General features: G+C 39.7%; 2 protein-coding genes across 9 annotated transcripts in view; one reads left to right on the top strand and one right to left on the bottom strand.

Moving 5' to 3' along the window:
- RARS2 (arginyl-tRNA synthetase 2, mitochondrial) overlaps positions 1-15,508 on the bottom strand; it is a 53,494-nt gene extending 37,986 nt beyond the window's left edge. For 4 of the 6 annotated variants that reach the window (XR_010883798.1, XR_010883799.1, XM_067294012.1 and 1 more), the window contains exons 1-7: positions 15,090-15,310; positions 14,230-14,303; positions 13,609-13,714; positions 10,244-10,327; positions 5,481-5,578; positions 4,137-4,192; positions 2,701-2,784 (exon numbers count right to left, since the gene is read on the bottom strand). Coding sequence is in view for 4 of the 6 variants with exons in the window: in XM_067294012.1 (XP_067150113.1) it covers positions 2,701-2,784; positions 4,137-4,192; positions 5,481-5,578; positions 10,244-10,327; positions 13,609-13,714; positions 14,230-14,303; positions 15,090-15,239 (652 nt within the window). In the remaining 2 variants the exon portion in view is untranslated. Of the gene's footprint in view, positions 1-2,700; positions 2,785-4,136; positions 4,193-5,480; positions 5,579-10,243; positions 10,328-13,608; positions 13,715-14,091; positions 14,110-14,229; positions 14,304-15,089; positions 15,311-15,475 lie in introns of those variants that run through there. The other 2 variants (XM_067294011.1, XM_067294013.1) reach the window with 2 other exon arrangements.
- ORC3 (origin recognition complex subunit 3) overlaps positions 15,348-15,751 on the top strand; it is a 43,304-nt gene continuing 42,900 nt past the window's right edge. For all 3 annotated transcript variants that reach the window (XM_013948880.2, XM_013948879.2, XM_013948878.2), the window contains exon 1: positions 15,348-15,530. In XM_013948880.2, coding sequence (XP_013804334.2) covers positions 15,408-15,530 — 123 coding nt within the window. In that variant the 5' untranslated portion in view covers positions 15,348-15,407. The remainder of the gene's footprint in view (positions 15,531-15,751) is intronic.

Below are 15,751 nucleotides of genomic sequence, written 5' to 3'. Positions count from 1 at the left end.
ACTTCCAGTTTTACCTCAATCCAGACACATCCTTCCACATGTTTCTATACTTCCCCAAATACCCCCAGCCCCTTGCTATACTTACCAATTATTGGCAAGATACTGCATGTGTTGGGACTGATTCTGACTTATATTTGCCGACTGCTTAGCTGGCAGGCTAAACACAGAAGTTAACTTTCTCTCCCAGAGGTCACTATCTTATTCCTACCCTGCTGCTAATGATGACAAAACTAAGAGAAATTTGTTCTCCAAGACATTTCTCTTTGTCAGATGTGGCTGAAGTTTGCCAACAGTTTATTAGGAGCAAAAATTTATTAGCAGCAAAAATTTATTAGCAGCAGAATGACAGAAAGACAGATGGACAGACAGAATGACTGCATAAGCTTTGTTACCTTAAGAAACCTGCCCAAAATCTGCTTCAGGGTTGAAAACGCCTTTGCCACATTTCAGCAGAACACAATTTCAACTATTATGTTTTAAAGCCTTTGACAATAGTAGCTTTAATAGAAATGCTGACAGATCACTAATTATAGTGGCGCTTCTGGGAAAGGACCATTATAATAATATTCCTATGCTATAATTTTGTGAAGTATGTCTATATTAATTGTTATAAAACCTGTCAGATATTTTAGCTGAGCCAGCACATATAAGGAGGGGAGCATCCATTTTGAAAGCAACAGTTGAAACAACTGGTATGATTATAACAGCTGTGCTGTGCATAACAGTCACATGTAAATAACATTCCTTGTCATCTTTATACTTTCAGGAAACTTTGCATTGCAACATACAAAAATTCCTGATATTCAGACTTACGAGTATAAATTAGTATTATGAGTATAATTTAGTATCTTCAAATCCACAGAGTGGATGAGGTCAGTTGAGAAGTCCTTTAACTACATTGTATTTCGTTGCTTAATTGTCATTGCCACATTCACTATACAAAACCATGTGATAAAACTATGTCTATGGGACAAAAATAAATGAATGAAATACGCAATGATGAAATTCATTTAATTTTAGGCAAAATCATCCTATAATCAATTCCTATGAAACAAATCCTAAGTGGAGTGAAGCTGTGCTAAAAATTAATGTTTGATGAGAAACAGAATCGGGAATGAAGGAGCTATGGAGGAAGTAAATTGACAAAGGAAAAAACATAACCTATTGCTGCTCTCACAGTCATAAAAATGTTCGATTCAACTGTCTAAAAGGCAGGAATTTACTTTAGAATGGAAGATGAGTAGAACTGAATACATTTTAGTTATATTATATATAGCTGAATCTGAATACACAAATGGAGCAGAAGTAGGGTATTTCTCCTAAATTTTTCACCCAGCTCAGTTCTCAAAGCTCATTCTTTGGCATCCCCATAAACAGTTGTACCAGCACAACTGAAGGGGGCAGTATAACGGTTGGAATAAGCAAAAGTTACTGCTTGATATAGATTTGGCTTTGTTTGCCATTTAAAAATGAATATATTGACACTGTTTTCATAACCCATTGAAAAAGAAGTGGGGAAGTTTTATAGTTACCACGGGTATATCAGCTTTCAAGAACAAGGAAGTGAGCATGATTATATCTTTTATAAATGCCAAAGATATTTCAAAATCAGCTTTTGGGGGGAAAATTAGAAGTGAAGAAGGGAACATGGGTCAACGTAAAATTAACAACAGACTTTAACAAATGAATCCTACAGATGGGTCAACTGCCATTTAAAAGGAATATTTACAAATCTAGTAATCAGACATAAATGCTCTCTGGTCAGGGAATAAACATTGACCCATTCTGGGTTGCAGATAAGAGGATTTTTCAGTTCTCACTTATCTGACAGACATTTCAGAGGGGGTAGGAATGTATGTGTGTATGAGCATGTGTACGCAAGCACACCTGCATGCAAGAGTGAGAGATGACAGTCTTCTAGGGCTTATTCATTTGCGTCTTCTCCCCCCTACACACCTTTCTCTTGAAACATTTTAAAGGGGGAAACTGAATATTTTGGGGAAGTTTTTGTGTATCTTTAATGATGTAAACTCCCTGGGCCTGAATGTGCCAAAATACAGTTTCTGTGCAAGTCAGTTATGAATAATGACTTACAGTTTCCAGAGGGAACAAACGAACAACAACAAACCCCACAACACACAAAAAAGTAACCAAATATAGAATAAGAATATACATTTCTTTACAATTATTTTATTGTTATGTGTACAGGTGTGGCATAGGTTACTATTCCACAATTGTTACATATGCAAAATATGAATAAGAAAGACTATCACAGTAGACATGCAACAGACATGACTGTATGTTCAGCATTTTATCTAGAGGCAGCAACACTAGCCCATTGAGCTACTAGGTCTTCACAGGTGTAACTAGCACTCTTAGAAAATATTTATACTGCCCTTTAAAAATAAACCTCATAACTCACAGGAAATCACAGAGAGGAGCTACTGTGGAATAGGGGGCCTGCTGGGTAAATTTCTCCCTGTATTGCTTGCACAGTAGTATAGCTCATACTGCTGATGAATCAGTATGGATTGTTTTGCTCATATTTTGAGAAGACTAACTATGTTACATGCATTGAAACACAGTATTTTTCTTTATGAGCCCAGGGTAAACCCAATTTGTCTGCAAAAAATTAAGGTGGAAACCTAGACCATGTCATCAGTAGAAAAGGGAACACAAGAAATCAAAATCAAAACATACCAAACTGCATGCCCCAGTCACCAAGGTAATTTATTCTTGTTACTTGATGTCCCAATGCAGCTTTGAGATTTGCTATAAAATTTCCTGGTAAGGAATCAAAATTAGTATTACTTTTCAAAGTAGTAGATACTCTCTCATCCCAACAGATTGGTTTTCTGTTTTTGTTTGATCTGCTTCTGCTTTCCCTCTTCATTTTAAATACAGTCAGATTAATTACACCACAGAACATTCTAGAATTCTTCAAAACTAAAGGTAACAATCTTTTGAGTGGGAGAAGGGCTGTGCGTTTCAAAGGTGCTGTAAAGTATCTCATACAGTGGTGATACAAACATACATGTGCATATGTGTATGCACACATTGCAAAGCATATGAACATGGAAAAAACTTTTTATAGTCTCCCTGTATCCTCACAAGAAGTGTGGTAGTATACAAAATTCCTCTTTTATAGTCAGGCAACTTCATATGAGGAGGTTAAGTAAGTACTCAAATTCACAAACTACTGTTAACTGTGAAGCTAAACAGAGAACATTATGTCCTGGATCTCTGTATAATGTTGGAGCAGTACTGAACTCTGCATTTAATGCACCGCATGCTTGATATGGTCCAAACTTACTATAACCTATGAGCATTTCTTAGTTTGAACTTTTATTACAACAAAACCCCTCCATCGTTCTCCTCAGCTTAGCTGTATCACAAAAGTACAAAGAAGAAATAACCACATTCCTTCTCCTGTTCTCCTATGCTTCAAGGGTACTATTTAACTGTAATACTGATGTAGAAAAGTGCAGAAAACTTTCTCTTCTTCTGTTATTGTAATACGACATTATAGCTTGCAATCACTTTCTGTTTCATTCACGATATTAACACCATAGATGCTTTTAGCATCTTCTGCCAATAACCTACTACTTTTTACAATGAAAGATGGAAAGTCCAGGGAGAAGGGAGAACTAATGTTTTCCATATGCCATTAGAGTACTGAACAGTAAACTAATTAATTATTCCATTAGAGATGACAGTCCCCGTGTTAGTAATACTGGCATAAAGTACTTAAAATATAAAAGCAAACTTTTAACAATACAACTGCTAAAACGTAACAACCTGACTGCTCTGCAGTCCATTGCAAACTAGAAATTTAAAATTCAAAGGACTCTCAGAACACCTCAGTGAAAACTGCCATAGGTGTCTTTAAATGAAGCAGTATAAAATTGTTCAACAATGTTCGCAGTCATAAAACTATATTGTGTGTGACTTAATAAATCTGCCAGCAACAAATCACGGTCTTTTCTTCACTGCTTAATGAGTAAAAGGTTTTTAATTAGCAAGTTGAACCTGACATGGCCCTCCCACTAGGAGAAGGAAAGGTCAGCAGTGTTCCCGTCAAGTTAAACATGAAGACAGAAAAAGCCCTTTTAGGTCACAGTTAAATGCTTACTTACCTATTATTGTGGAACGCAAGTGTCCTATGTGAAACTTTTTGGCAATATTAGGGGAGCTGTAACAAATTTCCACAAATAATGTTTGTTCAGTGTACAAAGTAAGATTGCCAGATCAAAAGATTCAGTCAAAGGATTTCAACTCGTGTACAGCAAAAGAACTGAAATAAAATCACAGTTTTGAATATTCCTTTAAAACTCCCTGATTAGCTTCTGTTCCAAAGAGCAAAGCTTCCTATCCAAACAACTCTTCCTCCTGTTTGAGTTAATAGTCAGTGTTACTTTGGATGAAACAGACAGATAAACAAACAAAAATCTATGCAGGTAACAAAAGACTTGCACTATCTTCTCACTTCCTACATGTTTTGGCAAAATAGATTATCATCCTCATACCTTCACTGGAGATAAATCTGATACCAGAACATGGGACTTTGTATACAAGAATCAGTAACTACAGTCAAGTATTCTTCAACCAACAGTGTTCTCTTCAGAGCTTGTAAATAGCATATCTTCATGCCAAACTCTAACATTGCTTTTTAATCTGAACACGTTTTGTTTAGTTTATTGTTTGTATTTTGGTTCAGTTTAAATTTACTCCTACTGGTATATTATTAGTCTTAAGCATTTACCTGAAAAGTCTTGCAAAATAGTTGAGCTAGATCTACAGATTATAGTTTCTTCTTTATTGACCAAAGGAAAAAAAAAAATATTCCCTCCACAATTGTTTGTCCCTGACAATAAAATGGAGGTTCAACTATAAACATTCAGCTCACAAATTAAAGCCAAGTGCTTACTTTCTGTGACTCAGGAAGCCTACAGAGGCTTCTGCAGTAGACAAAAATATTTATACATAAAGAGGTTTGAGTCAGCTGCTTTTCTTTCCAGGAGCATGTGAATGCAAACAAAATGGCACTATCCAGAAACAGCACTGGGCCAGCAATCTAGAGGATTTAGCAAGATAAATGCCTGGTTATTTTAGCAAGTCAGGGAGGTAGGTATTAAAGAAACCTAAGCAGCAGGGTTGGAAAACAAACTGAAGCCCAGGTGGAAAAAGAAGTAGGCTACTGGCTGAAAATTTACATGATGTTTGTTGATAAAATAAAATAATAAAAGAAGCCTACTTACAAAGTAAAAGCTATTATCCACTAAATGAGAATATTCTTAGTGGATGGCAGTGTGAGGCCTGAACTCTTTAAACACCAAAAAGGCAAATATGTCAGAATATTAAATACAGATGAATATAATACTATAAATATGGTTTAACTTCACAGGCATCATACATTACAACAATGAATATCAACCACCAGATAAGGCAATCTTCTCAAAGGACTCATCACGTGTGCTTACCTGAACTCAATCACTGCCTTCTGTCTAGGCACTGTAGAGAAGAGTTCACTTTTTATTCCATATTCTGAGCTATCTTTCAACACCTGCTGCAACACAGTCTAAAGCGCAACAAAGAAAATGGGAGGAAAATATGTTTCAACAACAGAAAGTGGAATCAGAAAAACTGTTTACCAATCACTCAAGAGTCAATCCTACAGTCTTTATTCACATAAGCAATTAGATTGCTAGTTTGCCAAGGAAACAAGATCTCATGTGCAGATGGAAATACCATTAACTTTTGAAAGTTACATCTGGTCAACTAAAAAAAGAGAAAAATTCCAAGCAGAGATGAGGCTGATTTTGTTGAAAACTTGAAAGGTTGGGGAAAGCCTCATGTTCTTCAAGATCATTGTTTAGTTAGGTAATATGAAGGATCAAAAGGGTAATCTGTAGTTAATTAGCATGCAGGAAGGGAGAGTCAGTCCAAGAACACAGGTAGGGCAGTGACCTCTGTAAAGTGAGGGAGTCCTCATGCAAAGAAGAGTCTCATCTTACTCTAACCAGGACCCTCACCTCTCCTTATTCAGATAACACATTTTAAAATAAAGGCTATCCTGTAGAACTAGACCACAGATTTGGATGAAAAAGTAGGACAGCCTATAAGTAGGCCTGACTAGAAAATTTACCTCACTGTGCAGCCAAATTTTCTCAGCAGGCTTTTTTTTTAAATAATAATAGAAAAGCTACATAACATACATCTGGGCTTCCTGAAAAGTGTCCTCTTCCCAAGAACAAATCTTACCAAGGAACACTTTGCAGAGTTTGGCCACTTGCCTGAAATTCCTAAGAGTCTTGTCCTAGATCCAAGGCTTTAGTCAAGGTGTGAACATTTAGAATGCAGGGGATACCCACAGGACAGGACATGGCACAGCCAGATCACATAGGCCCAACCCATTTGGGACACATGAGACTTCCCCCAGACTCCTTGTGTTTGAGGGTCTGCAAAGAATCCAGTGTGCTCTTGACTGCATGAGCATTACCAGGTGTATACAGCTCACCTGAATAGCACATGAGCACTCTTCTCTCTATCTCCAGGAAATCTCAGAAATATGAGAGTTCTAGTCTTCATGATTATCAATAAAGCCACTCTAACAGACGAAACAACCACTGCAGTATCCTCTCCCTCACTTTACTGCAGGTAGACCGAAACAACAGCTCATGGAAGGTACCTTACGAGTTGATCATTATTATACTAAATTATTATACTAAAGGGATATTTAAACATTAACCAATGGTTTAAGTGAAGATAAAACAGAGACAAAAGAGGCTTAGCCATTTCTAATTTGGGTAGTCTAAATATAAATTGCTTTTGTTAGGTTATGTGATTAAAAAAAAACTCATCCTCATGCACAAAAAGAAGCGCAGAGGAACAATGGCAGGTGGGGGAACCCCAGTAACCCTGTCAGAGAAATGAGTCCCTGCCCCAGCCCCCACCAGGGCTGTTCTAGGAGAGCCATAAGCCCCACTGTCCAGGTGCAAAACCCAGCAACATGAGTCAATGGGAGTGGCTCTCCAGACCACCTTATAGACTGAGGAGGGTTGCTGCCTGGGGGTATGGGACACATTATGGGATGCAAGGAAAAAGCAGTTTGGGACTGTACAAGCCTTATTATGGAATGTTTAGGGGAGGGACCAAAGGCAGGAAAAGGGAGGGATCAAGATGGTTTGGGAAGGAACAAATGTGGCAAAATAGAGGGATAGGGGATAAAGGGAGCTGGTCCCCTGTTAACAGGGCTGGTCAGTATGCTCATCTGGCCATGTCCTGCACTCGACCAGTGCAGTCTGTCCCATCTTCTTATTAAATTCCATTTGACTGTTCTCCTGGGTGAGAACAGTGTGCGTGTGTGTGTGTGTGTGTGTAGAGATCTAAGTGCCAGCAACTGGAGTGGGACCACAGACCAGAGGGCCTGCTTGTCTGTGGTGTCAGCAACTGGAGCCAGTGAAGGTATCCATGTCAGTGTGCAATCACCAGTAACTAGAAAGCTGGACTAGCTAGTGAGTAGGTTAAGTGGCCTGGGAGCCAGGTATGCGTGTGTGTGTCTCTATCGGGTAGACCACAGGGGCAGTGGGCTACTGGGGGGACCAGGGGACTTCCAGCCAACTGCCAGAGGGGCTGTGGGGTTTGGTGTCGATTAAGACCTGCGTGTGTGTGTGTGTGTGTGTGTGCGCGCGCATCTCTACAGGAAAGAGAACAGGAGCAGCTGGCTACCAGATTTGTCTCTCTGTCTCTTTCATTGCCCATCCTAGAACACAAGACAGATGACTGTTTCTACCTTTTTTCCAGTTACATCACTGCTCATGTTTAGTATTGCTTCATTAGTTCTTTTTAGGAGTAACATCTGCCTAATATTCTTCCCCCTTCCTTTTGGAAGGCAGTGTGCATATACAATGGGAAGACAGAAAAACTGGAGACTTGCACAAGAATTCAAGTCTCCTCAGGACTATCAGGTCACTTCAACTTAAGTTCACAACAGGAAGAGGAAAAAACCCCATGTACATGCTACTAAAAAACACATGCACATGCTACTAAAACAGCTGGGTCTTTCTAGGCACCAAAAGCCATCCTGCTTTTTATCCTTAAGCACCAAAGAAGGCCTACTATTTAATCCTCATGTATCCAAACACCCCTTCCTCCCTTCCCCACACCTGCAAGTGTGTAAGGCCACTACAAATGGTCTGTACAAAAATATGCCTACTTTGAAAGTACAGAGACTGGCTAAAATGCATTAAAATATTTCCAGAAAACATTGAATGCTGTTTGTGAAAAGAAGAATTCTATGCTGACTATATTATCAATAATGCATTTATACAGTAAATAAGTTCCTGTACACGTCTTGTATACTTCTGTTTGCCACACAGATGCCAATGCACTACAAAACCTAATATATGAAGCTGTATTGGACAAACTCATTGAAGAATATAGAGGCCTTTAACCACATGAACTAAAGTGGAATTTTCTTTCATTCGGTGGAATGAGATTTTTTCCAAAATAGCCTCAAAATTCTTCTGCAATAGTTACTGGAGAAATAGAAGAAAGAACTGCTCCTGTAGAGGAACCTTTAATTTTATTAGTATAATGGCACCTAATAAGATAAGCCACACACACAGATCATGAAATTTTTCATAGACCTGTTCTCCTTACCAGTGAGAGTCACAGCTAGATCTTACCTCCTCCTCTCCCCTTAGTGGCTTAATGCACTGTTTTCCAGCATTTTTTTTTCCTGAGGCCACATAGTTCTGCTTGAATTCTAATGCTGACTAGAGCCCCTAAAAGGAGGAAGCCTTGTGAAACCCTGCCCATGAATAAAATTTAATACTGAAACTACTCTCAGTGAGCAGTCAGCTGCTATGTTCTTATCAAGATGGATTATAAATAGCCAATGCAAAATTAAAGGAGTTTTTTTAGGCAATAAATGAAGCAACTAATTGATAGGAATGCCTAAGCATTAACAATTCATAAGAAGGAAGAACTTTATCAGTCAGAAAAAGATGACTACAAGCATAAGTGAATCAGTAAAAGTCCTTGCAGAAAGAGGGCTTCACCAGTATTAGTTAGGGCCTGATTTCCTGCCCCCAATTCATGTGCAATCACTTTTCCAAGACCACAATGTCATTTGCCACAAGCATTGCCTGGCCTATATAGTAACGCTTTGAACAACATCACAATGCAGTTTGCTCCACAAGTTTGCTGAACCGGCTTAGCAAAGCTTTCATCCAGTCCAAGTTTAACACAAGAACTCCAGTCTATCAGTATCAGCCATCCACCTATCTTCCCAAAGCTCTTGCAAACAATCCAGAGTGCAATCGAGACAGTACTCTTACAGATTGAGTGGTATCTTCCTTTCACCATGTTATTGCTTTAACAAATGAAGCTTTCAATTTCGGTCAGACAGTGGGCTTTGAGGAGTACAGCTTCCTTTTGTTTTGTAGCAAAGTATGCAATGGTAAAACTGTGTGGAAGAATGGTTAAGTGAAAAGGGGCATGATCTCTTAGAAGTGAGCAATCCTGTCTTCACAATAGAGGGAGGATCCCACGGCTCTGTGAACTGTCCTTGAGCATTCCTAGACCATTACAGAAGGGGAAGGCAAGTAGTGGTAAACAAGTCAAGGAGGGGGCCGACAAGCCCCTCCACGTGAACAGCAACTTTGCACCAATCGTGTATTTGCTTTAGGCGCGTGAACAGAGACTGTAAACCAATCATACAGCTATTGCTAGCGCATGCTTATTGCTTGTCTATATATACTCTGTGTAAGCTCTAATAAAGGGAGAACGATCATACTCATATTGAGACTCATCGTTACTCCGGGTCCGTCTCCCACTCCGACAAAACTGCAGTCAGTATTTTCAGATATCTTTCTATCATCCTTCTCCATTTAAAACAAGAGTCTTTACATGCAAGATTAAAATTTGAGTTTATACTTTAGAAACTCAAAGCACATGCCAAGTCTACCTTTTAAAGGGAGAAGAGGGAGGAAAAAAGGAGAGTTATAATCATCAGCTAAAGGTAGATACATTGTTTCCTTGCATATTTTTAAAGAATAAACTACTGTGACCTTCATCCCAAATTCTGGGGCTACATAAAAAAGCAGTAACAGGAGAACTCGGGAATTTTCTATGTAAAACTGTTTGTCTTTCATTTCTAAGACAACAGTAAGTATTTTTCAGGTTTGTACTGAAGAATTTATTTTTACCTTAGTGCACCTGAAATATTAACAGTACTTACCTTTGCTAATAATTCCCTGTTTATCGTAAAGTTCACTGTTCCCGGACCAGTGCTGATTTCACTCACTACAGCATCACATTTTAGCTAAAACAAAAGCAAAATCCCATCATGAAAACAGGTAAATTGAAAAAAAAAAACAAAAAACAAAACTTTATTAATTCAATCCATTATAAGTATTAAACAATTTAATAGATTGGAAGCAATAGCAAATGGATCATTTAATCCATCCTGTACAGAAAGGGAAGATTTTATTATTTCCAATCTATGCTTAATAGTTCTGAATGTAGCTCAGCCCTAAATGTTGTACGTTCTTTTTGCTTCAGTCCCTGCATATATCCAATCTGCATTTATTTCTTTGACTGGAAGCAACAGTTGATCTCTTTGTATACACAGAAGCTGAGATATATTTGACAGTTTACACTGTATATGACAGCACATAAAAAACAATCAAGATCAACCTCTTAAAGAAAACCTGAGACAGAAGTTCAGGCTGCTGTTTCTTTAAGCTCTCGACTTTTATGACAAATAACATTCTGCAGCATCCAATGATATAAAATAAAGACGTTAAAGGCCAGTATGTTAAAAACTGCATTTAAAATTTCCATAAGGCACATGTTTTGAAAATTCTGAACCCATGAGGAATATTTGGGCACCAAGGCTCTAATGTCAACCTCCTCCTTGCACAAATTTTGGTCTCCTCCTAGGCTGACAGTTTTAGCCTCTTTCTTATTAAACTGGCTGCCTTTCATAGGCAAGAAACCTCAAAAAAAAAGAAAAAAAAAGATGCAAAGCATATAAAAGACAACACAAATCACTTTATCGCTTGCTTATTATCTTTGACAGAGGCAAGCCATATGTTCTTACAGAAGAACATAAGCATGAAAAATAAATTCTGTCTCCATGTTAGGTCTCATGCTTAGATATTAATTCAAACATGCAATGAAATCATGGTTAGCCTTCAAGTTCCTCAGCCTTCAGAAGCTCCAATAGAAACAAATGCCATTGTTTAATCACAGGCTATATGAAAAAGTATTTCTTGTATTGATTCTGAATTTCCCACCTGTTCATTTTATTAAAGGTCTTTTTAAATTTATGTTATGGGACAGAAAAAAAACGGAAATTCCCACTGGACTTTGTCCATATTGTATGTTCTGCTAAACATTTTCCAAATACACTGTCATTTGAATCTCAGTGTTTTTCATCTCTCTAATATGAGTGCTCATCTGGTCTCTCTAGAGCTTTACCAGCCTTTTCTCCAAACATCCTATGGTTCTGTAGTAACTAGATCTCCTCACGCCTAAGGCTTGGACTAGAATGCCACTATGCTGTACGAAGGCATAAAAATTGAAGTCCCCTCAGCAAAGAACTAACAGTCCAAAGATGAGACAAGAATCAGCCAGCCAGAGAAAATCAAAAGCATGTGGAAATGAGACAATTACAACCTTTCTGACAGACGGTTCTTAGCACACCACAGCACATTATGCTTCATTCAGCAACATGTTACTATATTATTTAGGCCTTTTCAGTCAACAAGAAGAATTTCAGGTGCTTCTGCCTAACCTAAATCTCTATTTTCAAATACTGCGACCTATTTCCTCATTTCCTATGTGACTTGAGAACATACTATTAAATCTTGAGGCACTCCATCAATGGCCTATCACAATAAAAAAAAACTTATCACTGCCTACTTTTTGCTATCTCTCCAGTACTTTTCAATATAGAATGATATTACATTGATTTCTACATTACTTACCTTCTTTGTGGATGACACAATAAGTCTAAATAAATTATAACGTGCTCTAAGGGAGCAAACACTCTAAGGGATTACCAGTATTTTTTCCTTTGTTTAACCATCACGGTCCACTCAATTTTGGGGCTTATATTGATAATATCTTCTTTACTGTTGTAACTGTTGTTCCACATAAAGATCTGAGGCTCAGTGGCCACAGTTTCTTTAATGACCCACAATCAATGAAAGAGAGAGACATAATATTTGTAGCTTTCAAATCACTGGGAAAAGCAGCTGCTTTTGAACTGAGAGATTTGACACAAGCTAAAATTCTGGAACAGATTGTCCATGGATGCTGCCATGTCCCCTGAGCAACCTTGTCCAAAAGCCTGGAACAACCTGCTTTGAGGAGGTCGGAATGGATGACTTTCTGAGGTCCTTTCCAACCTGAATTATCCTATGATTATAGGACATCCTGAAGTTGTTTCAGAACTTCTGGTTGTACATGTGTACCTGGAGAGCAAACATAGCTTTGACAATCTGCACCATTGGCTCTTATTTCACCCGAGTCAGAATATTCATCTGTTACAAGAATGGGTCCAAGGCATGGATCTCCTCAACATCTCAGCAGTAAAGAATGAAATGGAGAAATAATATAGCTTCTCAGTAATATTCTAGCTGTCTTTATTTCTCCTCTTTAACTCTTGATCATATAGCAAGCCCACTGATTCTTTCTCAGACTTATTTTTTCCGATGTAGATGAAGAATTTTGCTTGTATTTTCATTATTCGATCTATTTACTCTTTGTAACTATGGCACAACTTCCTAGTTTATACTCCTCTTCATTAGCATCACTAAGACAGTTTTAGATAGGAAGGATTTTTTTCCAGCTCAAATGATCCCTCAGCCACAGTGATTTACTCCTCACCTTCTAATCCCAGAAATAATGGCTAATAGATACAAAAAGGTCTTATTTTGAGAAGATCTCCTATATTCAGTAGTCTTTTGTACAGTCAAATTTCCCCCAAGCCAGGTAATTTTTCAGATGCCGCCTCAAAAAATGAAGCACAGAGTTTGTGCATTGCTGTCCTGAAAACAGGAGCACTGGGGAGCTCTGCATTGCTGCAAAATCAAGTGCAAAGATTTCTGCCATTAGGAAGATACAGAAGAGGCTCTGGCCTTAGCTATAGCAGTTCTGTACAGTGAGAACTGTATAGAACTGGAAAGTGGCAATGATGGCCATCGAATACGGCAAATTTTCAGTCTGATTGTTTGCCTTGTTAGTTTTGTCATCATTCTCTTGTCTATCTCATTCTAGCATGGCCAGAGAGGTGGAAGAAACTGTAATGACTTTTTTTCAACCACTTCTTTTCAAGTTTATATATGCCACACTTCTCAGAATTTACTATTTTAAAACAATACTTTCTTAGGAAATTATCTAATAATCTTATCTAATCCTACTTCTCTAATTCCCTGTGAAGATTCTGTGTACAGTTATACTAGGTGCAGTCATCAAGCTACTCTGACTCAAACAGATGCTTGAAGAAAAAAAAAACAATTAGCTTTATGATGGCTGTTACATCTCTAGTCTGTAAGTTCATTATTGCAAATATATGAGATTAACATATTAGTGTACCTTCTCCGCTAACGTCTGAGCTCGAAGCTGAAGATCTTGTGCTGAGTGATCACTAGAACTGTCTTCTGTTATGGAATCAATGGAAAGCTGGAAATCAGCAATTTGTCTGAAAAAAGGAGAACAGACAAAAATCAAGAGAAAACTTGTTAAAGTGATGGGGAGATTTGGTAGAGCCAAGCTGACTCTGTGTATGCCATGTTTAGTCAGCAAGCATAAGCTAGTCACAGATACCTGAAAGGTCACTACTCATGAATAAATGAAATTTACTTGTTAATATCATTATAGGTCTCAAGCATGACACTGAAAAAAAAAAATCTATAGCTTTGCATGGGTTCTAGGCAATTTCACATTCAGACCCTAAAGGCTGTAACATTTGCCGTACAATCTCTGACTATTATTTTTACAGTTTTTAGAGCAGTTATGTTTATTTTGAGCTTTCTTGAAAAAACAGAGTGATTTAATTAGATTTAAGTATCTTCTTACAATTGGACTGGTATATTAGCTGAGGTTTGCTTTTCTGTATTTATTTTCTCATGAAGTCCTGTTAAGTGCCTGCAATAATAAGCACAACAGAAAATAATATAACGTAGCATAATATGTAACATAAAATGAAAACACTACCGTTTTTTGGAGACAGGAACTGCAGAAATGGACTTTATTAAATTTTCTGGTGGCAGATCCAAAATTTTTGAAAGCTGAATTTGAAAAACAGAACAAAGTTGTATATAGTTAGATACAGAGTTTTATATATATAGTTATAATTTGAAATGAATTTCCACACAGGTAAAAAAAAAAAAAATACTTATTAACTAATGTTATTTTAAGCCCACTGCTTTAAAGTATGCGACACAAAGCTAACAAATAGTAAGGTGTCCTAGACAAGGCTGGACAAAACACCATACATAGTTTCTTTTTTTTCCCTTGAGGAACCCGATTATTCCCTTAAATGCGCTTTTCTACCTACCCAGGTTCTCTATCTCACTTAGCTTATCAGGTACGTAGTAAGTAGTGGACTAAGAGTCCCGTACCATGCATGAGCATCATTTTTATATAAACTACCTGTGCCTGGATTATTGACAAAATGAAAAGTCTCTTGCTCAATGCCTCATGAGCTTAAGTCTATGCGGAAGAGAACGGAGTCAAAGCCTGAGTCACCGCTGCACGCCTGATCCTTGAGGGGAGCCCTAAAAAAGGGACCTAAGGTGAAAATGAGGGGGCGGGAGGGAGGGGCAGGGAGCACCTCTGCACCAACCGCCACCGCGCTCGCGCGGAGGAGGGGGCGTTGCCACGGGAGCCCCCCCCCGCCCAGGCGCTACAAGGGGGCGGGGCAGGGGCGGCTGCGCCGCGCCAGTAGGCAGCCGGTCGGGACCAACTGTGAGACTCCCAGAAAGGGTGCTGGGGGTAAAGGGGGCGTCCCGGTCCTGATCTCGGCGCTCCTCTCCTCCCCGGAAGGGCAGGCCCTGCGGGAGGGAGCGGCGTACCTGGGAAGCGATACTCCTCCGAAAGGAGCAGGCTGCCATCGCTGCGTAGAGAGGCGGAAGGTCATAGTCGTCCCACCCCCCCTGTTCCTCTAGCCCAGGGGCGGGACGGATTGCACCATTCTCAGGGCGGGGGGGGAAGGCAGAGGCCATCCGCTCCCCTTTGCTTTGAATGGTGGAGAGGGGATAGGGACGGGCATAAGGAGAGCCGGCCGTTCCATTATGCAGGGAAAAGGGGGAGAACAGCAAAAGGAAAGCAGCAGGTTTCTAGCGTTTCACGGATAAAACAGGGGTATCCTTCTCAAAGTGCGCGTGCGCCGCATGTCTCCACCTCCCTTTGCCCCCCCTCCCCCCCCCGTTCCATTCCCCGCGGGTGGTTTGGCCGTTACCGCCTGGAACTGGGAGCGCGAGAGGGGCGACATGAGCACGTGCTCCGTCTCCAAGGTGAGCGGGGGGGAGCGGGGGCACACGACGCCCTCAACCGCCGCTTTCCAACCGCCGCTCCTGGCGCGCGGGGCCGCGGAGCGCGGGTGCGGGGGGGGGGGTTCGCCGACTGCTCCTCGGCGTTGCGCAAGGGGTGGCGGCGGGGGACAGCTTGGGGCCTTGGACCGCGGCGGGCGGAGCGACCGAGCCCTGCCCTCGGGGGCAGCCTCCAGCTGCCAGCA

This window comes from Apteryx mantelli, chromosome 3 (assembly GCF_036417845.1).
Source record: "Apteryx mantelli isolate bAptMan1 chromosome 3, bAptMan1.hap1, whole genome shotgun sequence".
Classification (NCBI taxonomy): Eukaryota; Metazoa; Chordata; class Aves; order Apterygiformes; family Apterygidae; genus Apteryx; species Apteryx mantelli.
Note: the sequence above shows the minus strand (reverse complement) of the source record. Positions and strands in the feature narration are given on the sequence as shown.